The sequence below is a fragment of the Streptopelia decaocto genome (genome assembly GCF_964273445.1).
Source record: "Streptopelia decaocto genome assembly, chromosome: 4".
NCBI lineage: Eukaryota > Metazoa > Chordata > Aves > Columbiformes > Columbidae > Streptopelia > Streptopelia decaocto.
The window spans coordinates 13,490,523-13,518,387 of NC_138658.1; the positions used below are offsets into that span (position 1 = coordinate 13,490,523).

Genomic DNA, 27,865 nt, shown 5'->3' on the forward strand with positions numbered 1-27,865 from the left:
TGCTGCAGCACCAGCAGTCCCCTGTGCAAACACTGCAACAAGCCACAAAAAGGAACCTACAGAACACACTGGGGAGTTCAAGGTGAACTAATGAGGCACAGAGATGAAAAAAACATCCCAAAACAAACCACGAAATCATCTACCGTGTTCTTAAACTCGTAAGAAATAGTTCCAAAAGGATGCACAACAAATTCCTGAAGACTCAAGATTTTATCACTGGTGTCCATTAGAAGTTAATTTTTTCTAGTTTAAAACCTACCTGTAATTGCAGTTCTGTGACTTGGCCAGTCTAATTCAAACTTGCAAGAACAGAAGTGAGAACAGTAGGTCTCTCCAGGACACCAGCAAATTAGAGTTTTATTCTAAAGGTCAATTTGTTTGTATTATCTACATATAAATTTGGCAACTTATTTAATAAAATGATTTGCCAAGTAGCTTTCTCAGTTCCATACCCTGTTTCTGTGACTCTGTGCCATATAAAATAAGCATTTAGATCACTGCCAAATTTTCATTGCTGTCTCTCAAAGGGCCTCCAACTGAAAAGCTTTAGCTGACTGTGCCAACCAGTCACAGTCACATGCATCTGATACACGAGTCAAATAGTAGTAAAGATCTCACAGGTTTGAAGCATTATCAAGTGTGACTGTTTATATTTCATATAATAAGAGATTAAAAACAGGTGTTGAATAATTTTATTTAACTATTATTGCACTGATTATCTGAAGAAAATGTGTTTCTCTGGAACATAATAAAACTTCTCAAAGATTAATTCAGTAAAAATACTTCTCTGCCACAATGAAAAATAGCTGCTGAACCAACGCATTTTATACTTTTGTTATTTCAGACAAAGAACCTCACAAAACAGGGTCAATAGTTATTCTGAGAAACCAGAGAAATACGGAGAACACAAGTCATCAGTTAGCAACAATTTTGTTCTTAATTCTTGTAATATGTCACCAGCTGACCCCTGAGCACCCACAGCTGGAATCAGCCTGAACCAGAACATGTGGAGCTAAACCTGACCCAGCTCTTGCAGAAGGCACAGCCAACCTCCTCCCCCACTCTCAGTAAGCGTCTGCAGAGAGACTGAGATTGGTATATAATACCTAAAGCAGAGTGAGAAAAGATCACAGGGGAAAATGGGGTAATTGCTATGACTGGAAAACTTCACTCTCCTGCCTTTCAAGAAAAATGAAAATACTACAGATAAAGGCTGATCACAGAGATAATTAATCAATACCATTTGAAGTGGTAAAGAACTTAAAGCAACTGAAATATGTATTTGCCCTCCTGGTATATACAGTATATAATGGTCATTTTAAACAAAAGAACATGCAGTGATCTTTCTCCTGCAAATGCTCTGGGTTAACTTAGAATAATGTGAAAAAGGTCAGCTGACTGATAAGCAGAGTCATAGGAATTAATGTTGACAGTCTGAGTTTTGCTAGCCCAAAGTACCCACTGCATCTATACATTGTGTTTCATTAAGTACTACACAAATGTTAATCAAGTGTAACAACCTTCTCCTGAGATGTCCCAGGAAATAAGGCAGTAAAATTAAAACAGTTAGATGTCTGCTGAAAAGCAAATATATTTATTATGCACTTTCATATACACAGGGATTTTTGCTTAATATAATACAAGGAATAAAATAAAAATTTTACAATGTGAAATTCATTCAATGTACATTAAAGGCTATTTACAACCTACTCCAGGAAAAACAGTCTATCTGCAAACCAAGTTAACTGAGGAGTTCAGATGGGGAATATTAAGCATAACAGACATTTGCATAGCAGAGTAACTGATGAGGGAAAATACCTTTTTATTTTTAAATAAATGGTAATGTTTTCAATACTGATCACAGAGAAGACAAAAATGTATCAATTGTGCCTCTATATGTCTTAATGCATTTCTCTTTTGAAGAGTTTTTCCACATGCATACAGTAATGATATCAGTGTCCACAAAAGAGCCTTTTCTCTAGCTCTCCCATCAAGAATTTTAGGTGTCTTGTGGAGATGACCTTGGAAGGACCAGTGAAATGGGATGAAGAAAAACAGGATTCATGTTTTATTCAGGAATTTTAGGTTTTGAGAACTGCTATATTGCCAGAAGAAACTGTGCTGAGTCACAGTGATGCAACTCCATTCACCGCTACTTGATTGTACAGACGTGAAAGAGCAAACAACAGGGGGAACAGCAATTTTCTTTGTATGCAAAACCCTCACAAATGATGGTATATAAAAACCACACATAACAGCAACATGGAATTACACAGACCTTCTGAGAAAGCAGATGTTTTAGAGCAATCCATGCTCTGTTCCAAGTTGATATTCAAAATCTGTAAGAATTGTGATTCTGAAAACATTTTCAGCAGGTCTACTTCTGCTGATTTGGACACAAGGTTTCCCCACCAACCATTTCAAATGTAAATATTATTCACACAAAAACCATCAGGCTACCTATAAGTTGTGGCCCCTTGTGAAACTGGCCATATTCTTATGTCCTCTGTCCACAAGGTGCAATTAATAACACCACAATAAAATTAAATAAATATAATCCCAATGACAGTCAAGGTCAGTAGAAAAATGTCAGCATTCAGGGATCCCTTTCTAGAGAACAAAACATACATCTAATAACTAAGAAAAGCTGTACTCTTGCACAGTATTGCAAGTGTACTGTACTTGAGGTTCGGAACAAGTTTGCTGAGAACATTTTGGTACTCTCTCTTCACTGAGCCACTAACTCTTAAGGCCATTCTGCCAGACTCCTGTTACGTTTATTTTATAATTGTCCCACAGGGACAAGAAATTCAATACATGAAACATTCAGAATAATCAATATTGCCATGTGTCAACTTTTAACATCTAATTTTACTACATGCTGAATGCCTGACTATAAAAGATTATTTTTACATTTAGTAACAAGTGAATAAGAATGAAGGTGTGAGATATTAAAAAAAAAAAAAAGAATCTAACTTGAAAAATGCTCTGATGACTGTTAATCATAATAACAAGACACTGAGCCCTTTAGTGCCTCAGAATATGCACTACATATACATCCAGGGGCCATTTATCAAAGTTGAAAGATAGCCATACATCTAATTAATCCTCTATTAAAAATAACCTCAGCTTTCTATCATCTTATTTGTGGAATGATCAGAGTTAGAGTATGAAAAAGATGAATCCCAAGCCTTTAGAAGAAATACATACAAAAATAGGCTTATTTTCTAAAGAGCAAGGCTGTGTAATGGTGAATAGTAGAATATAGCTTGCATTCTTAGGAGAAAATAACCACTTGTTTCATTCTATCCCTCATAGACCTGTGCAAGTAAGATGTGCCCATTTAAAGGAAAAATTCGTACTGTTCACTTTCATGACAATGGCCTTGATTTTGCTCTCCTTTATATAAGCTGCAGAGTGGGGAGCCCGCTTTCAATTATCTGTAGATGCACTATCCAAGGCTGCTGATTAACCATGCTCCAGGTACAGAGAGACTCATGCTGGCTCTACCTAATCCATCTGAAGCAGTCACCACACCCATACAAGTTTGTGCTTTAAAGAGTTATTGTCTCAGGACAGGACTAACCCAGTAATCTTTGTACTTCCCAGACAATGGTATTACTAACTATTTGCTTTTGCATTGTACTCTCACTGTATATTCCCTCAGCCTAATTAACAGAGTGTCTGTATTTTCTGTGGTTTGTTTTACCGACATTCTCAATACAGTCCTTTACCTTAGAAAAAAGAAAGAGCTGTTTCTAACATATAAAGATATACATGAAAGCAGGATCAGACCTTTTACTTTAGCACCTCAAAGATACCCATATTCATTTACCTCATTACCATAACAATAACAGAGGCTATTTAAGAACAGGTGTCCAAGACCTATTGCTATCAGTGGTCACAGTCTGCCATCCAGATTTGGTGCTGTAGTAGCAGAGAGTCGATTTTGTCTCTTAAAAATCCCAAAGATACTGCAGAAGGTTGTAGTATGACTCCTTTGCTACCACGGAACAGCTATTACACAGACAGAACACACAAGTGCAGTATTTATAAAATACTGTTACAAGACTTGTATTTCTTGAGAGAATTTTTTGAAGTACACAGGGAACTGACCATACATTACAACAATGCAAAAGTGACAAACCGTTTGCTTATTTTCTTCAGCCACAGGAAAATAAATACAAAAAGCACTGCCTTTCCATACACAGTTCACTGTGGCACATGCACCTCTACCAAGCATTCTGTTATAGGAAATCAGAATTCCTTGTTCTTACGATTTTCAGCTGTTGTCAGGGAAATACAGCATTTATCTTTTTGCAATTAAAAAAAAGTGCTCATTCTGTGTATTAAATACAAAGTACACAAAATAAACTTTTGAAGCACAGAGGGTTATACTGAGAAGGCAGCCTGAAAATGTAGGCACATTACAGTAATTAAGGTAACTGTACTGTAGTAATCACATTCTTGAATTTCTAGGTGGACTAAACAAGCATTGTATGCTTTCATCCCAGCCAGCTGATAAATCATTCGGAGCAGAAGCACTTCTGTTCACAGCATCATGGAATTGGCCTAAAAGTACAAAATAAAAACATTAAGTTTTGAAATATTCCGCAATACGTACAGTGTTGTCAGAAAGAGACCTATATAAATTCTAATTAAAAGCACACAACAACATAGCAATGACAGAAGTTATTTCTTGCCTAACTCAAATGCCATGATTAGATTCCCTGTGCTCTCTACCGTCCACAGCAGGTACAAGGTCCCCACAGCAGGACAGCTTTCTGAACAGAGCTCAGAAGCAGCAGCTGGGGAAGGAAAACCATTGCTCAGGTGCTCCACTGGAGTATTTCTGATGTGATTCTCCACAGGTGACTAACTTATTCACTGGTCAGGGAAATTACTGTTTTTGTGCTTGAGACCTGGCACAAAAGGAGGTAAATTATAGCCTGCGCCAAGCAATTCATAATCCACACGAAATTGTTTGAAACTTCCATATTTATAATGAAGCTACAAAAAAATAATTGTAGAAAAAGCTAAAGGAACCATTCAGTTATCCATCACCTCATGTGTTTAGCCATTTGCATAAACAAGTACTCCACAGAGGAAACCCCTGAATTTTCAATAAAGCACTATTTATTCCAGATAAAGCAAAGCCCAATTAGAATTTTAAAATTATATGAGAAATGTTAACTTTTTTTTTTTCGTTTTATACACACTTTCTTTGTATTTTAAAACCAACAAAGAGGGAAAGGTCATCAAAATTAGTCTTTTGATGACAAGTCAGGTCAAATCAATGCATCCTAGGTTGGAATCACACAATTTATTTACAGTAACATGTAACATGAAAGCAAGCACTGAACATCAAGTGCAGGTAGAGAAGAGTTAGGGAAGAAAATTATTAATTATACATTTTAATCCATTTTACAGAGGCAGGAAAAAAGATTACAGACATTTAAATCCTCTCTTGGACATGATGTAGAACCCAAGGAAACATCTTGGAGTCCTGCACAACACCTTAATTCACAACAGACCTCAGCTACATCCAGAGAGAGATGCATTACATTAAAGTGAAATCCATTTCCAGGTTATTTCAGGAAAAAAATCTTGTCTATGTGTTTTTGACAGCTGAAAATCTCCCGTTTGTGGATTCTGCACCACCTGCAATTGTCCTAGAAACCTGCAGTCTTTGATGACTTGCAGCAGAACTGAGTCAGCTAGTAAGAACATTCTTGTTCTCAGGAGCAGCAGTCTGGTCTGTCAAAAAATGCATCATTTACACAAACAAAAAATATGGTTTCAGAAATAAGTAAATAAGCAATAAGAGATATGCATACATTTCATAAAGATGCTGCTTCTTTGAAATTCAAATATAAAACATTAATTATTAACACATTCCCAATATCCTAAAAAAGATAGACCTCATCAAGAAGAGGGAGAAAAAGAAGGCTGTTTTAGCTGACTCACTGACAATTTAAGTCTGAAAAAGCTACATAAAACTGCTTTTTCAGCTTAAATTCAATATGGGAGAGAAAGGGAGAAAACTAAAAGAACTCCACTTATTAAGAACTAGAGAACGGTCAGAAAATTGGTACCATAACATGGACTGTAATTGTGCTCTGAGGAATGCTCTCTCTTTTATAAGAGGGTTACCTTCACAGTAACAGAATATAAATTTAAGGCTTTAGTGTAGTATTTTACCTTTTACATTTGTAGATAAATATGCCAAAAGCATATTTGTAAAAAATGAAATAATTACGGCATCTGAAAGTATCACACATTAAAATTCAAGTTGTCCTTACATTCGAAAGGAAAATTCAAAATCAATGCTATATGAAACTTGTAGTTACATATCAAAGACAGTGGGATAAAATTTGAGCAATCAGGATTCAACAGAAAATATGACAGTGATCCAATTTCTCTAAGATTGATGCTTTTTAAGCAACATCAAAAATATCTGCCATTCATGACATTCATGATTTGCGTTAAGAAAACAATTCCAATGATAAACTAAAATGAAGCGTATTTTTAGTGTACATAAAATACACATGATGAAATACATGCATCTGCTTCATTTGTGACTGGATAGGTTACCTTTTATAACGGTGTTTCCTTCTTGTAATTGAAACTGGGGTCGCTACCTTCAATCTGAAGTTTTAAGGCTTGCTTAAGGCTGAGTTCTGTCTCTGCGGGAGGATAGCCTTCCAGGACTTCCTGATGCCCTCTGTCCTGCACTGCTCGTGGGACCGAAACCCTGCCGAGAAAAACCTGATTGCTCTGAAGATGGTAGTTTGGATTTGTCATAATTCCATTTCTCTTCTTCTGTTCTCCACTCTGTTGGTGAATTAGGAACTGTTGCTGAGATCGACCAACTTCTTGCTGAGCTGGTGGGACCAAAATCTTGCACTGTGGCTCTGCCGGCATTGATTTAAGTGGCACATTTGTCCCAGATTTGGCAATAGGTACTCGCTTATCAAACTGAGTCATTTCATACTCTAACACTTTTGGTTGGGAGGAACTACTTTGTTTTATTTTTTTTCCAGCTGACCCAGATTTGCTGGAGTTGTCTGTTTTCCCTCCTTTATGAGCTTTAGTTGATTTCAAACTAGGTTTTACTTGGCTCCATTCAAATTCACTACTTGGTGAGTTATGATTTTGACTTAGGGAATGAGTTGTGGAAGAAGGAGAAATAATAGACTGCCTACTTCTGCTGCGTGGCAGGGAATGCTGCTGTATTTGCTCTGTGAATGACAGGCTGTGGAAACTATCAATGGGCACTGTCTGAGCAGTTGCAGTTGATGACGTGGTGCGGAGAGAAGAATTTTTGGAACTTTTCAGGGAATTATTTGATAAAGATGACTTCTGACGGTCAACTGTAGAATCTGGTGACTCTGAAGGAGAACTGAAGGCATGAGCAGGCCCATTAGATAAGCCACGCATACTAGGCTGCATATCCCCACCAGTACTCCCTGAACTATTTGACTTCATTGTTAACGACTGCATTTTAGAGGAAACTGACTGTAAGGGTTTTTGTTCCATTGTGTGGACTGGAGATGGAGTGCAACCATTCAGAGTAGACGCACCATATTTTTCCAGTAATTTAATAATCTGAGAGTGTCCATTTTTAGCTGCAACACGCATAGCAGTGCGCCCAAACTGGTCGGCATGATTTGGATCAGCACCATGCTCTAGTAATATTTGGACAACGTCAATGTGCCCTTCTTGGGCTGCAATGCAGAGTCCAGTAGCACCTTGATTACATGTGTGGTCAACCAGAGCTCCATGCTCAATTAGAAGCTGCACTACCTTCACATGACCTTGCCATGCAGCAGACTGCAAAGCAGATCTCTTCTCATTATCTGCAGCATTCACATCGGCATGGTATGTAATCAGCACCTGTACCATCTCCAAATGGCCCTGCCAGCAGGAAACATGGAGTGCTGTTCTTCCTTCAGCATCACTTGCTTCTACATTTGCACCATTTTCTAAAAAATACTCAGCCATTGTAAGCTGGTTTTCTAACGCTAAGATATAAAGTGTTGGCCGGCCATCAGCATCTTTGTAATTTACATCTGCTCCATGACTGAGCAGTAGTTCAACTATATCTCTGTGACCTTCTAAAGCAGCAACCCGGAGAGCATTTCTCCCATCATAGCCTCGCTGATCAATGTTGGATTTATTTTCCAGTAATATCTGCACACAATCATAGTGACCTTCTTGTGCAGCTAATATGAAAGGTATACGTCCATCATTATCAATTTCATTTGTTCTAGCACCTTGTTCTATAAGAGCTTCACATATCAACCTGTGACCTTCAAAAGCTGCCATATGCAAAGGTGTCCAGCCTGCATCATCTCTGTGATTTTCATCTAGCCCCCTGTCCAGCAGAGTCCGTACTACTTCGACATTGCCTTGCGCAGAGGCTATGCTCAGAACTGTTCTCCCTTCACTATCAATGCTATCAACAGCTGCGCCCCAAAATAAGAGAGTATTTACAACTGAAGCATGGCCCATGGAGGCTGCTGCCAGAAGTGGTGTACGACCATTGTTGTCTGTGTGATCAACATCAGCTCCTCCTTCTAGAAGTAGATCAACCACATCTACATGTCCTTCATAAGCAGCTACCAGCAGTGGAGTCATGCCATCTTTATCACAATGGTCAACCTCAGCACCACGGTCAATTAGAAGACTAACCACTGAGGCATGTCCCTTACTTGCTGGCACACAAAGTGCAGCGACAGACAGCGCAGTCCTTCCATCCACATCCTCATGGTTTACCTCTGCACCATGGTCCAGCAGGTGCTCTACGATCTCTTTATGCCCCATGTATGCAGCTGCAATCAGAGCTGTTCTGCCCTCATTATCAGCTTTATTAACTTCAGCACCATGTTGAAGTAGATTCAGTACAATATCTTCATGTCCTCCCCAAGCTGCTGCCCTCAGTGCAGTTCGACTGTCAGCATCTGCACAGTCCACTTTGACTCCGGCGTAAAGGAGTGCAGAAACCACCTCTGTGTGCCCACCCCACGCTGCAGATCGTAATGCTGTCCAGCCATCATGATCAGTGTGATTAACATTAGCCCCACATCCAATCAAGCAATTGACAACCTTGGTATGTCCCTGCCGAGCAGCTAAGGTAAGTGCTGTTTGCCCGTGAGTATCTTCTATCTCTAAATCTGCTCCCCTTGAAACCAGTAAATTAACAACATCGAGATTGCCGCTGTATCCTGCGTTGGCCAAGAGCGTTCTCCCATTGGAATCACACTGGTTTACTGATGCTCCGTTGTCTAATAAGGTGCGAATGGAATCTTCTCTCTCCAAAGCCTGTCGAACAATGCAGGATGTGCGGTCATCTTCACTGTTGACGTGAGCACCAGCTTTTACCAGCAGCTGCAATACTTCTTGTTCTTTAGGAATTAAGGTTGTCAGGGAGTCTTTGACAGGTGTGCCATTCCATATCATCCATAAAGCCAGCTCAGAAGTCTCTAACTGTAAATTTGACTTAATTAGATGCAATGCAAACTCTTGAGCTTCTAATGGTGTTAAGTCCTTTGCTCGGCAAGTGTAACTCATTGCCAGCATTCTGTGTCCCTCTGCTGCATTACACAAGTATTTCTGTGTACAGTGCTTTACATCTAGCAACCATTCTGCAAAACTGTAATGAAACAAGATTTTTGTATTTCCAAGTCCATCAATAAGGACTTTTGCCAGGACATCCAATTTGCGTTGAAAGTCTTCCATTGACAGCGTCATATTTTTGGTCCATACTGCATGATACAGTTCCGTTGTGGTTAACGGCCTACAGGCTGCAAGAATTACATTAAGAATAGGCTGGACCTTTGCAAATTGTTTTCTCACAAAAAGTCTCTGGCAGAGCCAAAGGTATAGGCCATTCAATGTTCCCGGAATATCGCGGATCTCCCGTAACATAATAAAATTCTCCACAACTCCATCTAGGACACGTTCCAGATACAAAAAGCAACCGCTGCTTTTGATGTGAAGCTGATTCAGCATTTCTGCAGTTTCTTTTGTAAGATGTTGTCTCAGTGCTTCTTCCTGATCTAAACGATGCAGAATATATTGTTGCACATCTTTCACAATATAAGCCTTCCGTAGATCATCCAGACTTATTTTTCGAAAACCTATCAAAAAGGAAGAAAGTTATTACTATTTCTGATCAAGTCTTGCTTAACTCAATGTTTTTAAAAAAAAAAGAGACAGACATTTCTGGGTAGGGAACACCTGCAATAATATATTTTGTGTATACAAATAATGAATGTAAATTAATAATAATAGTAGAGAACTTTGATAATATACACCTTTTTATCATCATCTACTATAAGAAGAAACAGATGTTAATAACAAAGAAAATTTTTAAAATCCTTTTGAATCAGGCATTGTTTATCTACCTTGGACAACAACTGAGCAAAACCACCCGAGCTGCAACCAAAATAAGATTAAGTATTATTATATTATTAAAGGAATAATCCCTTCTCCAATGTGGTTAAACATGGAATTTCAAATAATTTTCAGCTATTTAGATTAAGACAGCTATTATGTTAATGTCATTACAGAAGAGGTTATTCATGCCTGGTGCATATGCATGATGAAATGTACATAAATCACTTTAACCTGATCACCTTAGTTTCTTTTAAAAGCTGTTATGATACAGAAGAGAGACACTCAAAAATAGGTTTAATTATCTTTCCACTTCTGTTCACTGAAAATTACCTAGTTTTTCAAGTCAGGACTGAGTTTTAGATAAACACTTCAGTTCTTTGGTAGGAGGTTCACTGAACAAGAAAACAGGTTTTCTCAGTCCCATTGTTTTTCCAACCTGTTTACTCTTTAGAGGAAAAAGGGAAATTATTTCATACCTGCATACTCTGTATTTGTGCTCCCTATACATGTACACACGCCCCCCCCCCCCCCCCCCCTAGAGCAAAGAACACTGTTCTTAGCAGCATGTGATTACCAGCCCCTAGGGCAGTGTCAGTAGCCAATAAGACTCTCGGGAATGAGGCAGAATGAACATACAAATGATGCTACAGTTGTGTGGACTACATGGCTATCCTGGTCATCCAAAACATTTGCTGTGGTAGTGCCAAGTTAAGCACTTGATGAACATCCACCTTCTTTGACTAATTGTTTGAACACTACCTTTCCAGAAGCTATGGGAATACCACAGAGGTCACAGATACAGCAGCTTAAGCTACTGTGTTTTAGGCCAGAACTGCACCTCACTTCTCCAAGGACAGACTGTAATCTCTTCCTTCAGTGTAGCAGATTGCACGCATTTCCGTATAGTCAGCTCATCAGTCATAAAAAAAACCCAACTTTGCTTTTCAAACTGCAGCAGTTACTAACCTCCAAACTGTATTGAAAGAAAAGCAATGACAGAGCAACACATTCGGTGCAATTTTGGCCCCATCTCCATGGAACAAATAATTTTAAGTGAGACTCTGAAGAATGTTATTTTCAGATCTATGATTTTATTGCATTTATGTACTCTGTGGGTCAGACTGCTCACTCTGTGAGCTTGTTCTGACTAAAAACTCAGCCTGGTAACAGAGCTGCATTTTTTGTTCTTAAGCATCCTCAGCAGAGGTTCTAAAGTGACATTAAGCTCACTTTGTTAGTCTACATGAGCATTGTACAAACACAACAGATTAGAACTGAGAGGCAAACTATGGCAGCGTTACAAAAATATTTTGCCTCCTATATTAATTATGGTAGCATTACAAATCTAACAGGACTAAATCAAGAGAACATCTAAATCAGAAGCATGCTCCTCCCCAAAATAAAATCACTTTGGCACAGCCACTTCTCAGGCTAAGGCCACACTACTAAGATTGTCTACTTGCAGATTTTTGAATGAGAAGGCAGGGAGTAAGAAAATAATTATTTGGGGGAAATCTTTCTCCATTCCATAGAAACTTTTTTTTTTTCTTTCGAAAGAAACACAGAACCATCTTTATCCACCATAATTTGTCACTACTTCAAGTAATGTCCTAAACTGACCTGCAGCATGGCATAATTAATAAATTCATAACTTAATGTGTATTTGATTAAAATGTTCTTTATGCAACTTTGTAAAGCCCTTAATCCTTGCACATATGCCAAATAAGAAACTTTGCTGAGTAAGAACAGACAGTGCCCTGTGATTCTGCAGATGTCAAGCTTTCATTTCAAGTGAAAGGCTGTTTCTACGTTATGATCCTTCAGAAGCTACAGAAGTGAAAACAAAAGCATTAAAACCAGAGCATTTCTTGGTGCATGCATGCAGTCCTATGCATATGCAGAATTGTCATCAGACACAAGTGCCCCTTTGGTTGTCTCATGTATGCAAGGAACAGCTCTGTTTGGCTCAACGCAGGGCAAATGCAACCACTGCATTCACCCACCTTCCAGTTCTTTGAACTTCTCTGCTTCTCCTAATCAGATATGTACTTGTCACTTGGCTGAATGAGAACAGGCATAGAGCTCTGCAAACTCCTCCTTAATGTGTCTCGTCAGAAATGACTGTCCTCACAACATCCTCAGTCTCTCCCATTAATCCCATGTCCACATCCTTCCTTCCAATATATATCTGCCTACATGAGTTATTTTTGTTTTAAATAAATCGTGTTTTGTTTTTTTTTCCAATTTTCGCAGTAGTTGATTTCATTTTCCCCATCAAGAAAACCTCTGCTTGATTTGCATAACAGCAATCCTGAGATTTCAGCTGAAGTTCAGTGTTGACCAACTAATGACTACACTTCAGCTCCCCTGACTCCCAGCCTTAACATGAAAACTTGCAAAGTGGTAATAACTGTGTAAGCATCTCAGTCCCTGTATGTGTGCTTCAAAAGCAAAAAAACCTCTTGCTTATTTTGCAATGTTCTTTGAATATCAATTTTCATTTTGCTTCCCAAAATGGGAGGGAAAGTGAACAAAACCATTTTGGATATAAATTTAATTAAATAAATAAATATGTATGTGTGTAAACAAAAACAAAAATAAACCCAAACCAACAACAAAACACCACCAACCAACCAACCACAAATAAGCCACCCACACACAAAACAAACAAAAACCTCCAAACCCTCCAAAAAAGTAAACAGGAAGTGTTTGTGGTTTGGCTTCCCCCTCCCCAACCCTTAAAGTACAGCTGTATCATTACCTTGTTCCATATTAGGGTTAAAAATATTGCCCTACTCTGTACTCACCTGAGACATACAAAATTACTAAGTACTTCAGCCAAGTGAATAAATTTCAGAAGACTTAGAGCACTGAATATTCCAGAAGTCAGTAACTGAAACTATTTGGGTGGCTGTATGTTCATGAAAGCTAAAACTGGTTTCTTTTCTTTTGGAATATTTCCAGATATTCCTTCTTAATGAAATCGTATCTGCAGACAAGTTCGTATAGAAACAAGCACACTACAGTCATACAGATCTTCACATATCCCAAGGCAGATCTGCTGTTTAAGGGCTGGGATTAACAAGCTTTCATTGTAACAAACTTTTAAACAGAAATACATTGCTAATTTTAACCACTGCACCATGCCATACTATGATAAGCAAATAATAAAGAAAAGCCTTCTAGAGAGAATCTTTCCAAAAAAAAAAAAAAAAAACCAAAAAAAATCTCAAATTCTTGCTGCTAGCTTGATGGAGTAAAACAAAGACATGTTTTTTTTGCCAAGACATCTATCTGGGCATATAAAATGAGGTCTTTTTACATTTCTAAACAAAGATCCTGCAAACTTGCTTTTCAACTCTACCAGATACAATAAGTCACTTTTATGGAGAAGCAGCATCAAAACATTAAGAGAAAGCTCATTTTGTTTCAGATGCATTCCTATGAACTATTTGTAGCTCAGCAAAACAGGAGTGCAACAGACAGAGCTTGCAGTCCTACGACCCTGCTTTTTGCATTGTTAAAATTTTTCCTACAACATGTAACTTTCAACCCAATGGGAGCTCCAATATGGATTTTCCTGACTTATTAAATTCTTGGCAGTTCTGTAAACAATTCAGTTCCAAATGTACTTCTTGGCAAAATCTGGGGTCATTCAAATAATAAAAGAAGTGTCTTGGCTGCATAAATACTTTTACAGTATGTCAACCTTTTCAAACTTTAAATAATAAAAAATAAGCTATTAACTAGCATGTTCCAGTAAATACTTAAAAAATCCTTCTACTTTCATATCTTTAAATACATTTACATAAGTAAATTACAGAAGTTTTAAATACTTTTTAACATATTTCATTTAACTGAATTGTTAACTTTAAAGGAACCTAAATAATTAAAAGCATGGCAATGTTTTGGCATTAATAATTTAACTGCTGACCCAAGCATATGTTAAACTAGGTATTTCTATGGCCATTTATGCACACCTGCTCAAAAGGAATAACATATCCAGCTGAGTAAAATGCACCTGAAGACTCAAACAGCACACTTAGCTTTTAGTGCATTTGCAGTATACCATGCATTACAAATTTCACTGCACCTGCTACAGATGTTAAGAGACAGTGAGGCTGAAACCTGCTTCTTTCAGTGGTCCAAGTCATTGCACAGAAGTTCATTTAATTAGGCTTACAGGTAACAGCCCATTTAAAATAATTTAGTCTTCTGTCTTTATTTACAAAGCAAGTAAGTTCAAAATGCACACACAACTTTTTGCTAAGAAATATGAAATTCAAAGTGGTAATCAGAAGAAAGTGCTAACGAGTAGAAAGAAAACAGTGATTAAAAACTCCCATTTTATTTCCCAAGCCTTTTAAATACTTTTTTTCCCCCAAACCAATAAACAAACATTTTCAAAGCTTTACTATTATAGAAGTAAATTTTACAACTATATAAATTTATAAATATTATCTTTTATAGTAAAAATCCAGCTCCCACAAAAACTTTAACATGAAACCACCCAAATACAACCTATGATGAAAAATTAGAGGACAAGTTAGATTTTCTTTTTTGAAGCAATCTCTCCTAAAGTGGTGTCACACCATTTATATTCTGGAACGGCAGCTGGTGAGAAAAGGTTTGGTTCCAGATCAGGCAACTGATTTGATTTGAGGATTCAGCAATACAACTACCTGAGTAGATTCAATTACCAAACTGTATCAGCTTTGTGGGTGCAGAGAAGTTGGGTTGTAATTTCTTACTAGACTTCTCTTAAGTTTTTACATTTTTGCTTAGTTTTTAGTTTTAGGAAAGGCTACAAGAAAAACAACCCTCCACATTTATTCAGACCAGAACCAGCAAATAGAAAAATATGAGAAAGGCTTATACTCCCATGATTTCTCATCCAGAATAAATTTGGATAAATATCAGCTCTAAATAATAACTGGCTGTCTGGAGCTGAAAAATACATAAAAGGAAGAGTAAAAAATGAATGACAGATTGTCTGCTTTTGCCTATGGATAAGTGCGTGAACAGAGCTTAAGCTGCCTCTGAGGCTACACTGAACCCTTTCATGTACATTTTTGATTCTTTTGATTGTAGTTTCCAATATCTTTCCAGTATCTAACATTAACTTCATGAAGACTATGGCTCCCTGAGATGTGACATCCGCATGGGTTGCACCATACTGGTGCACTCATGCCTCACACATGAGAAGGAATTCTTTGGATGAACAAAGTGTTTAATTAAGGTCAGTGTTTAATCAAGCCAGATGTCACAGATATTTATGTGTGTAGCAAAAAAAGAAAAAAAATACGTGCCTATTAAAAAGCCTCTTCAAACCAATAAATAGAGCATTTGTACAGAAGCACTTTTGTCTATTTACCTGCATACCGTTAATGAGAAAGTATCTGCTTTTCACTCAAATGTATCTAAATAAAAACGCCTGATTTTAAAAAGCCCAAAGTTTTTAAACTAACAAGATGCATCTTTAAAAAAGGAATTTAGTTTTGTAAGGACAACTGCTATGCTTTCAAGATTTAGCATCATTTTTAAAAGAAGCATCTTTATTAGCTAATTAGCTGAAGCATCAAAAAAAGTGTCTTCAGTGCCACTTTCAGTTTAAAGGACTTTTAAATTATTTAAAAATACAAGGAAACATTTTTTAATACTATAATACAAAGATTGGAGAGACTGTATTTGATGGAGCTGCTTGACTGTCCATACTTGTAGCCAAATGATAGCAAATTATGATGTGGGAGATAATGTGGATAATTATTGGCACAAGAAAGAGAATTGTTAAATTTAGGGAAAAAGTCCATAAGAAAAACAAACAGGTATGATGTGGTAGTTGGTGACAGAGCACATACAAGTGAAGACAGGAGGACATGCATTATCTGTTCCCCTCCTTTTTTATTCAATTGGCTGGCTTTTTTGCTCACTGTGGAGGGTGACCACAGACTCATGCAGGCATCATTTTATGTTTGGTTCATATTTTTGAGGTTGTCTTTGCAGCCACAAGAGGCAAAACCTTTTATTTTTTTTTTTTAATTTTAATTAATGAAAGCTGAGTATCTGAGTAATGGGAAAAATATGGAGCACATTGCGCTACTACAGAATCTGGGAATACACAAGGGCCTGGAACACAAGCTGCAGTAGATGCAGGCACAACTATTCAACTTTCAAAACTAAGTCAGCAACAAAAGTGAAGTAACAGAGGGGACCAAATTGAACACCCCTCCTCCTTTTCTCATTTTTAGAGTGGTAGGGATGATGTATTCACCACTGGCAGTGGCAAAATGACAGTGGGTAAGAAGGACTGGACGCTTTCTTCAATGTCATCGCTATTTCTGGCTAAAAAGACAAAAGACAAACTCTCGTCTGCACTGGACACCCAAAAAAGAGCATCATCAGGATGAGGCCACTGCAGCTATCTGGCTCCAAATCAATAACACTTTCTGAAAAATAGGTTTAGCTCTCATTTCAGGAGATTTCTGGAGAAGTTTTCACTGCATGAAAATTTTAAGTGAAACCTAATACAAACTTATTCTAAGCAAATTAATATTGGCTAGTACATATTTTTTATCATACTCTAAAATTTTTAGCAGAAAAAACCCTACAGATGGGACTCATTTTCCTAAAATAATCCTAAAAGGATTCCAGTGTAACTTACTAAGTTACAGTGAAACCGACTTATTGGTTCCAAATTAAAGAAATACATCTGAAGAAAATGTACAGTGATGATATCATCATTATGGTTGCAAACTATTTGCTGGAAACTAGAAGTATAAGTAATTCTGTATAGCAGTGTCCTAGAATGCAGCATACATTATACACCATTTATTTCTTCAGTCACAAGTGTGAAAAACACTCATCTTTGATCTTGAATTCTGCCTGTCCACCAATTAAATAGCTTTATAAATTGGCTCAGTTAAAAGTAAACATTCAAATACCACAGGGAAGAAGAAGAGTTTGACCCAGTAGCAGTGTTAATGACAGTCTATTCTTTTCAGGTCAGAACCAGGTGGGGTGGGGGGAATGGAATAAAGGATCAACATTATCTTAAGATTTACAACACAAAGTTGCAATGTATCTGAAGTTCAGCCACGCTCCTCACATCGTCACTATACCTCTCACAAACTTGAATATTGGCTGTAAACAGGAAAATCATCCAATGGTGTATTAAGTGGGCAACTGTCACATTTGCTGTAATGTTACAGTTTTCTTTGGTAGTAGAAAAAGCACCACTTCCTCCAAATAGATCCTAAATTTTTGCTCCATTTGTGTTGAACTATTTTGGGATTCATTTTTTCTTTGCTGTACCTTTTCCACAGTGAAGATATGATTATAATATCACAAGGCAACTTCCTTTATGCTATTTATCAAGTCATCCTCTGTGGAAATGAGAAATTAACTCGTTCGAATTAAATTTATTTTAAGGGCATATCCATTAGTTCTGCTGATTTTTCCTGTCAGGAATACCATCTGGAAACATACTTAGAAGACAACAGCAATTTTTTAAGACTAGTCTGAAACATTATAAGATTCAATGGAAAGGAAATAAAACAGCTCTGAAGTTCTGTCTGTTTTTTTGGCAACGACAACGCATCTAATCAGCCAAGCTTTGACAAAACTATTCCCATATGAACATCCAAAGGAGCTCTGTGAAGCTACCCCAAAGTTTCCTCTAGTTCTCACATACTCCAAAATACCAATGTTCACGTTTGCCACTGATTAATACAGTACTTCATTCCAAAATGCAATTATCCCATTGACCTTTTGCCACTGTGGAAACGAACAAGCCTATGGGTCTGTGTTCTACACCGCATTTTTGTCCTAATTGTTGCCTTAATACACACAGGCTTTATACATAGGTCTGGAATCCAGTCTAGATATTGCCCCTTATTAAATTTCAGAGAACGTCCAGTAACAATGTAATTATAGTGAAGAAATGTTCTCATGACACAGTAAAGCCTGGATGAAGAAGCTGTGAAGAATTTTTTTACTGTGCAGCATTTGCCAAAAGTATACTCCAAGAATCCACATCTACATTGTGAAGTTCCACCTTCAAAGGTTATTCCCTGCTTTCTGAAAATAAGGGGAGAGTTTTTAACTGGAGATGAAAAAAAACACCAACAAACAACTTTTGAAGTTGTAAGGAATGAATGCATGCTGCTGACATGCTTATGTACTTACATATCACCTACACTGATGCAAAGCTTTTTAAAACTAGCAAAGCAAGAGAAAAACTCAGAGCAGCCCCATTCTTTGCAGATGTACTGCAAAGGCATAATTTACCAACAACATACTTGGCCAATTTAAGCTTTCTATAGTCCTCAGTAAAGCAAAATGTGTGATTTTTAGAAATACCATTTTTGTGATTGTCATTTTTTAGAACTAAGCATGCTTCAGTGCTTTCAATGATCACCGAGGGTTTTGTAAATGCTATATCCTAGTTACAGACACAGGTAACAAGCACCTCCTATGCTCTGTACTTACCTGTAAACATTTTTGTAACAGCTTTACTCTGCTTGCGGGCAGAACACAGGAGGAGCAGCCAGGGAGGGAAGAACTCAAAATGGCCAGCTAAAAGCTCTGCTATTGTTCCAGATAAACTTGTAGAAGTCTGTTCACCCTCAGAAACATTACAGCCCTCATCAATGGAATCTATGAGCAGGAAGAGGCTCTGCTGAGGGGGCTTCATTCCCAACAGAGGGAGTAGAATGCACCTGTAAGGAACATGAAACCAGGTCAGTATTTTAAATACATTTAACAATACATTGACAATCGCAGTCGTTCAAGTTGAAGCTATGATCAACTTGAATTGCAAAGTTAATTTTTTTAAATAGTTACTACAGAAAATACTGTGGTAGGCTGAATTAACAAAAAGAGTTTGAACATTCACTGATGTAACTCTTGCTTAGGCAATATTACTTTTTAATGAACTTAATATTTATAACATCATTTTAAAAGTATTGTTATGTTGTTCAAAGCTCATTAGAAGACTTGGAAAAATGCAGCTTCACTAAGAAAGCAGCTACCTGGCCTAAAGTTTAAGAACTTCATCACTGTTGTCTCTGCCACAGCTGTTATTATTGCCTACCAGAAACTAAAAGCAAACAATAGTTGGTCATGAAACAAAAGTCTAAATAAAAGACCCATGAAATATCACAGCTCAAATAGTTCATGTCTGAATGAATATCAATTTTGCAAAGAACAGAATTTCCACCGTAACTCCACAAATAAAATGGAAATTAATTTAGAAGCAGACTCAGGCATTTGGTAGTAACTTTGATGTATCAGGTTTTATTCATACTGAAGTTGCCAAGTTACCATTACTACAAAAGGACTATCTGCATCCTCTGTATCAACACATCTGACTGCACAGCTGAAAATCACAAATTTGCATGTACTGCTGCCATCCTTAACAGTACTCGTTCAGAATATATTTAACTCTGCACTTACATGCATCTTTAAATAGAAAGCTTACTGAATAGCTACTACATAACTGTCATGTTTCTATCCAGTATTTCCAGGCTACACTACTGATTTTTGGGAAACTTCACAATGATTTAGGCCTCTTAAGTTTCACTGACTAAATTATCTTTAAATACATTTGGCAAGCAAACTTTGACTTCACAGTAAGAAGATTCAGAAAATGAAAAGAGTTGAGAAAAATACTTATCTAGCAGTTCACTGTCTTTTGTAGGCTTGTTATTTCCATGTGTCCAGAAGGTATGCACAATGTAAGTATTTTTTCTTTTACTCAAGACCATAATAATTTTTTCTCATTTGTTTTACTGAACAAATTTATCTTCAGGAGACTTTAGTCAATACATTATTACCTACCAGGCATTCAAACTCGAATAAAGGCAAATCTTGCCTGTTAAGGGAAGACTACGACCCACTTCAGAAATTATTCGTAAACACTGTTAGTGGAACGTTTCTTATCTTCTGGCTTTCTGCCTGAGAACGACGCAAAATGGAAACAGAGTGGTGCACCTTTCATGTCCAACAGTAACAGTAGAATATAGTGGAGCAGACTAGGTGATCTATTACACTTGGAGAAATTTCCCCAAAGGTATAAAAAGGAAGTACAAAATACTTGTGTTCTAAAAGTACTTTGATGGATTTTAAATCTGCAATACCCTTCAGCCCTCCCATTCTTTTTTTTTTTTTTTTTCCAGATTCACAATACTAGTTAGAATTCTTCGGTACTTTCACAGCTAGTTACTCTTTCAGAAGATGCCTGAAGTACAACTAAAAATCATTGTTCACTAAGCTGGGAAACTAAGCAGCTACCAATTTACAGAACAGGAAATTAAAGTAGCCATAAGGTTAAAATTACTTTCCTAAATCATGCCAATCCCACAATGAAAGGAGGCAGCTGGAAATGGCCACATTTTCCACCCCTTCCTCCCACCAGAATGCTGCCTTGCCCTCTCAGCTATTTATGTCACAGCATTTTCCCCGCAACACTTATTTTTCTATCAACACAAATTTTCTTTAAACGTTGTTCTCTATATTAAATTACTTTTTGAATGTTACTACAAGATATGAAGAAATGGGTAATGGTATCTTAAATTAAAATCTCACTTAAAATCTGAGTGATGCTACCAAAACACTGACAAAATATCTTAGGAGTATCTAACCATGTTCTTGTGTCAGTATTTACTCGCTGAGAATCCCACCTAGAACAGCTAATCATCATGTCTGGGAAGGAGTCTGCTTAATTCCTGCAGGACATAGCAGTTGGCTGTAGTAGGTCAAATCAAAAGGTTCACACTGCCTCCAAACAAGGTTGAAAGCAAATGTGTAAAGAATAAACACAAGCATCGGGCAAGAATTAAACCACATTTCCCCAGAACTCCCAGGGACTGCAGCAAACAGTGCTTCCAGGGACCTTCTGAACATGATAATCAGTCTCTGCATGTAACATGCCTCAAGTGACCATTCTTCCATGGGTTTGTCCAAGTCTTCTACAAACCAATTTAAGCCTCAGGCATCCACAACATCCCACGGCAAGGGCTTTTGCAGCTGAGTTACACACCACATAAAAAAATAACATTAAAAAAATTAAAAAAAAAAAAAAATCACTTTTTTGTAGATCTAAATCCAAAACATCCTTGTTTCATTTGACAGCCTTTTGCTTCTATACTGGAAGGACAGCAAGGAATTATGCCATATTCACCTCCTCCATGCCATCTGTAATCTTCTGACTTTATCACAGCCTCCCTAAGCTGAGGCAGAGGAGTCCTAGCATATTGACTGTGCTTCATAAAAAGCTATTCCACAGACCCTCATCTCCCTGTGCTCTGCTGCACTACACAATACTTTTGTTTCTGAACCTTAACATAACTTAAATTCCACTAGGAGAAATATATGGAGATATCTATATCTATTTATCTATCTATATAGATATATACAAACACACACACATGCAGTCAGGAAACAAGGCAAAGTGATTTCTTCCTAGCTTGCAGAAATATTAACCGTGACACTGACAAGACATTGATAAAAGCCCTTAGAAACTGTTTGATAAACTTCTGTTCCTTCTAGACATTTTATATCTCTTGTTATCAGAGTAGATGCCAAGTAATACAATAGTGAAACTTTTCAGAGATGGTAAGTGCTGTGCTAATTTACCAGAAGTCACGTCATGTTTACCTCCATAATGTGACTTAGTAATTCCACTCCCCTACAATTTCTTGCTTGCATAGGAAAAATACGTACGTCAACACACAACTGACGATGTCTTAAAGTACTTCCATAAAGGGTGATTCATCTACAGATTGGAAATTAAGCAATCTGTTACAACAAAGTGCCACTCAAAAGATCAGAAGTTGAGTTTTTCTTACCTTCTGAAAGGATAACATTATCTTTAGAACTTTTATATTCAATACAGATACAAAAGTGGTTATCATTACAGAAAATTACTGAAATAGTAATCATGATTTAAAACAAAACAAAAAAAAAGAATTAGTAAAAATACCAAATCTCTAGAGAAAACAGCACAATTAGGTATTTGAAATGACGGAATTCATTTTAATGACAATGTAATGTAATGGCTTATTTATGCAGAGCAAAGATGTTTTACATGCTCTCTAGCAAATAAAGAGTCCTCAGAACAATGAACCATCCCACAGAGTTCTTCAGGATTGCTACTGAGTTGACTGAACCCATGCAAACACAATTTTCCACATATGGAAGGAATATTTACAGTCTATGCTGAAGTTCTGCTTATGATTAATGTTGAGATTTTTAGATTGGATCCACAAAAATACTAAGACACAACAGAACAAAGTAGAAAGATAACGGTGTTATCCACAAAGGATGAAAAGAGAGTAACAGTGGAATGCACATACTTTCTCAAAAGGGAAAAAAAAAAAAGCAAACGTCATATAAGCAGTTCTAGGAGCAAAAGAAGTGAGATATCCTAGTTTCTTATGAATGTGTTCTTCATATTTGCTTGTCTCTTGTGTATAGGAAATTCTGTTATGTCCCCACTTTATTTCTTTGATGCTTGTTACAGCATAAACCAAGGTTATCTCTAAAATGGCTCCTTTTTCTCTATCCATCTGCTTGCGTTTGCTACCAAACATATAGAACAATTATATTAAACTCATCTCCTAAGCAAGTCAGAAGAAGCAAAGAAAAAAAGAAAAAACCCACAAAGTATTTGTCATAGTGCTGCTACCTTTAACAAACGCAAAATACTTCAATTTTCATAATGACAGAAATGACTGATTTGGAAATTTTACTCAATGACCACTACAGCTCTTCAGTTTTTTTCTACTTTAGTATGACAATTCTTAAACAAACTGCCTTTTGAGTAACCTTCTCATCAAAAAGTTATTGTCCAGCACATGTACTTCAGTTACAGCCAACGATGACAAGAAGACCTATCCCAGAGGTTTACATTGAAAATTTAAACTTTGGTGTCCTCAAAGAAAGTTTGTGAAAAAGTAAACAATATCATAATCACATACATAGCCTTCTTTCTTCTCCTGCATTTTTGCAAATGGTTCTACAACAGATTCTTTGAGCAAATTCACTAGCTATTTGTCATATTTCTAATCCCTGCATATTAAATTAGCCTCTTCCCCCCCACCCCCAATCCTTCCTAAATTATTGGGGGACTAATTTTTCCTCCTAATTTTAAACTATTAGATGCCTCCAAACATTTTAATTCAGAAGAAACTATTTCTATAAGCTACAGCTAAGGGAGACAGCTTCAGGATTAACTCTGAAAGCAGGTATGCATGCTGCCCTCTCACAAAGGTGGGACAATGTTGGAATCCAAAACTGATTTTGCATCTGCAGACCAAAACCATAACATTTTCACCAGTGTTACAGAGTGAAGCCTACTGTTTTCTCCGAAGCTTTGCTGCTACCTTTGCCAAGCCTTCAGCTTCAGGCTGGCGAGCAAGGACGGACATGGACAACCCCCAAGCACACCAGCAGCACTTACTTTTCAACTAGCAGCTAGCTTATGCTCAGACTTTGCACATGTTCTCCTCTACTCCTGCTCTCCTTGCTTAATTTTTTGCTTATGTATCAAGAGAATAGCGCTGTGCTGTGCTTGTTATGGTTTGGACCATGAGTGACATTATCAGACTGAAGATGTTGTTTTGTCAGGTTAGAAAGAACAATCTTTCATTTGTGGTGATGCAAGTTAAAAAACACCACTATGGGACATGAGCACAAAAGTAGAAGGGAAACTTCCCAAAGTGATTTTTAAAAACTGTTAAAAGCTCCAAGTGATGTTTATGGCGATCTGTCAGGTAAGGTTGCCCTTATGCTCTACTTAAGCTCATCTGTCCTTCTCACTCTGTTTATGGCAGTTCTAGAACTTCAGGAAGTTTGTATTTGCCTGCTTGAGTTCAGCAGCACCTCCCTGCAGAGATCTCCTCAGAACGCCTTTTTTCCTAAAGACTATTTGTGTTTCAAAACAGAAAGCAATATTCATTGCAGTTCATATGTGATATTTACAATTGAGTTAATGCCTCTATTTTGAATCAAAAGAAATGGTAGTGCCAGCAGGCGATCACACAGAACAGAAAATAGCGGCAAACTCCATGAGGATTGTAATTCCTTGAATTGAAGTAATTCCTTGGGAATTGTTAGCATACACTGAAAAAATTGTATTCATAATACCTTGGAAGAATAGGCTCAGGAATTACTAACAACATGATGGAGCTGATCAACTGATGTAAGTAACTGAAGTTACATTGAGTTTTACCTGAATTTATTATCTATTGACAAAAACTTGCCAACAGAACCCCAAAAAACATTAACGTTATGCGAGAGAGACAATGCTGTGCTGTCCTTCACATGGGATCTGAATGCCTTGTAGAGTTTGCAAGGAAATCACTCATTTGTTCATTTGATCTAAAGAATTATTGAAGATTAAAGTAATGGCAGAAAATGCACATATACATATATACACGTATTGATGGATATATTTGTTTATATATATGTACACACAGTTTAACAATGTTTACCAATACCTAGTTTATAACAAAATAGACAATTCTTCAAACACTAGTCTCAATCTTCAGAAAAACAGACAAGCATCTCCCTTCTTATGGGTGGTTTACAACAACAAGATTTATCACAGCAGTTTACCACGTAATTTTTAAGACACTCACATTTATGTTGTATCAGAAAATACAGAAAATGAATTACATAGTGAAACTGCAAATAAGTCAACTCTATTTACATAACATTGTAGTAATTTTTGCCAGTAACATAAGAAGTAGTGGGAATTTTGCCCAAAAATAACACACAGAAACCTAGCAAAAATCCTCACAAGTAAGAGGAAACCTGATGCTGCCTCTACCAGCTCTGGATCAGGTGTACTAGAAGCTCCATGTTCCTGAGCCCACAGCTGGAGGACACACAGGGAAGGAGAAGGCTCTCTAAGGCAATTAACAGCTGGAGGTGCTGCATAACATCAGAAGGGGAAGGAATTGTGTTATACAGACATGACAGAGGGGAGCCCAGGCCATTGCGAGATACTCAAGGACATATGCACCTAAGGGCACAAATCTATACACAATGGGGTTTTCACTACTTTCATGAGCAGACAAACATAAAAGCTTTATAATGTATATAATGTAAATAAGAACAGATGATAAAAATGCAAAACTCCACATTTTTTAGTCATCTGCACTTCAATTCTCATCAGTAACAACAAATATTCCACCTTGCTCCCCACTGCCTCATGAGTTTACAGACACATGTTCATTTGCAGATTACAATAATCCAGTGGTTGGTTAGCTGAGTACAATCCTTTAAAGCTGTGCCACCACAGTTTCAAATTTGCATTTAAAAGAATGAAACCAGTGAAGATAAAACTGTTAAAGATTGTCAGAAGCATCAGCAAAGCCAGACAAATGCCAGTTGCTTAATTTTTCTCTTTTGTTTTCCAAACTGCATATGGGGCATAGGTCATAATAAAACAGGAAAAGGTAAATTTCACTTCTAATAAAATCAGAAGTTTGGGCTGCTCAGTTAATGAAATATTACCCTCTTTCCAAGAAGACTTTCAGCAGATATATTCACACAGGAAGAGAAAACAAGGAATCTTTACACACTACTTGCAGTAATATTTGTAGATAGTGAGTTTTACTTTGTCCTATGACAAGGTATTTATGTCTTACGGATAACTGACAGTAAACAGTTTATTTACCTGCCTCATAATAGATTCTGGCTAATGATTAAAAGGGAAATTCTAATGGTCAAATTCAATAGCTGCTTTCTGTACCATACCACCCCAATTCTTGGCACTCTGTGCATGCATACCATGGGCCACTGCTTCATACTGATTGCCCTGTTGCTCATACTGGTAATAACATCCCGAAAAACATATAACACCCTTAACTGACAGTGGCAATATTAAAGAAATACAAGGGCTGTGAAGCACAGAACACTTCTACACTTCAAAAGTTGCAAAATACAGCATACGGCGAACGTGAAATTACCCAGTTTGACATGGGCACACCTGTGTGCATTGTAACAGATTTGATCAGGTTACTAAGGTAACTGTTCTGTAATTTTTCCAGTGTGATTAAGTGTACTGCAACTGATTATAACTTTCTGACAGAGCGCAATACTGGAATTATACACACTCATGGACTATAGCGTAATAGAAATTATTGTTTCTAACAAATTACTTATTTACAAGCTGCACAGGAAGACAAACTGGCTCTAGCAGTTCTACCCAGCTACATGAAGGAAGTTCTACCCAGTCTTATGAAGGAAGAGGCAGAAAGCAGTGAAAACAAAACAAAACCAAAAAACACCACAAAAAAAAAAAAAAAAACACACACACACACAAAAAAAAAAACAAAACAAACAAAAAAAAAAAAAACACAAAACACAAAAAAACCCAAGCTGAGAATCACCTGTTAGGGAAGCTCTAGGTACAGTACATGGATGCAAATCTAGGGTCTGGTCTTTTCAGAAGTGCTGAATTGGAAATAGCAGGCAAATCCTGTTGTGCAATTCCATACCTGATTTTGCAATGTCTTGTAGCAACCTGAATTTCATATGTAATTGTAAAGCAGACTGCAGTCCCACAAGAAGAGCACAAAAGCTAGCTCCAGGGCATCAGGCCAGACAAAAGCAGAGTTTATGACAGAACCAGCACCATTGGTCACACATAAACAGAGCATGCTGGACCTCCTACTGTTTCATACAAATATATAGGTGATTTTTGTCTATGAAGTATTACCAGCAGATCTCCTGTTGGGTTTACTCAATCTCAAAAAATAGAAACCTTAAGAGCAAATATTTTGGTGCAATAGTTGGACTGCCTCAAACAGTTTGCAAACATCTCAGCTATTATAAAGGACATACAACTGTAGCTGAAAACCATTCACACCTGCTACCATGAGCAGGTTGACTCTCTTTACATAATTTTAAATGGAATATATCTGCCATATGTGCTAACATATACAATATGTTCTAACTACTCAGAGTCTGACATACAAAAACCTGTATTCCTACCAAAGGCAAAGAGAAGACAGAAAACCATGCAAACATTTTCTTGAACATGTAATATAAAGCAGTATTTTATTCTAGACAAATTCTCCCAGTTCTTGTTTTTGGTAATAGAGAGGTCACCAAGTCCAATTCCCTGCCTACACACAGATCAGCTCTAAATCTGTCATCCCTGAGAGATATTAGTCTAAGCTACTCCTAAAGACTTCCAGTGTTCAATGCTCTGGTGTCCCACACAATCTGTTCCAGTGCTTCTGTATTCTTATAATTGTGACGTTTTCTCCCTCTCCCTGTTGTCTAACCTTAACCTGTTTTCCTGCAATTTAAGCTGGGTCTTCTTGCCCTGTTACTTGGGTGCCATGGATAACACAAGAGTCATTAAAGAAGCCAGTAGTATCCAAAATTTATAAACATCTCCTTCTACTCAGTCAACCAGAACCTTAAGAAACACACTGAAAAGAGACAGAGA

General features: G+C 37.2%; 1 protein-coding gene across 1 annotated transcript in view; it reads right to left on the reverse strand.

Moving 5' to 3' along the window:
* Positions 1–1,573: 1,573 nt before the first annotated feature.
* Positions 1,574–27,865, reverse strand: part of ANKRD50 (ankyrin repeat domain containing 50) — a 42,968-nt gene continuing 16,676 nt past the window's right edge. The window contains exons 3-5 of the mRNA XM_082051622.1: positions 18,889–19,118; positions 6,595–10,142; positions 1,574–4,572 (exon numbers count right to left, since the gene is read on the reverse strand). Coding sequence (XP_081907748.1) covers positions 6,598–10,142; positions 18,889–19,118 — 3,775 coding nt within the window. The 3' untranslated portion in view covers positions 1,574–4,572; positions 6,595–6,597. The remainder of the gene's footprint in view (positions 4,573–6,594; positions 10,143–18,888; positions 19,119–27,865) is intronic.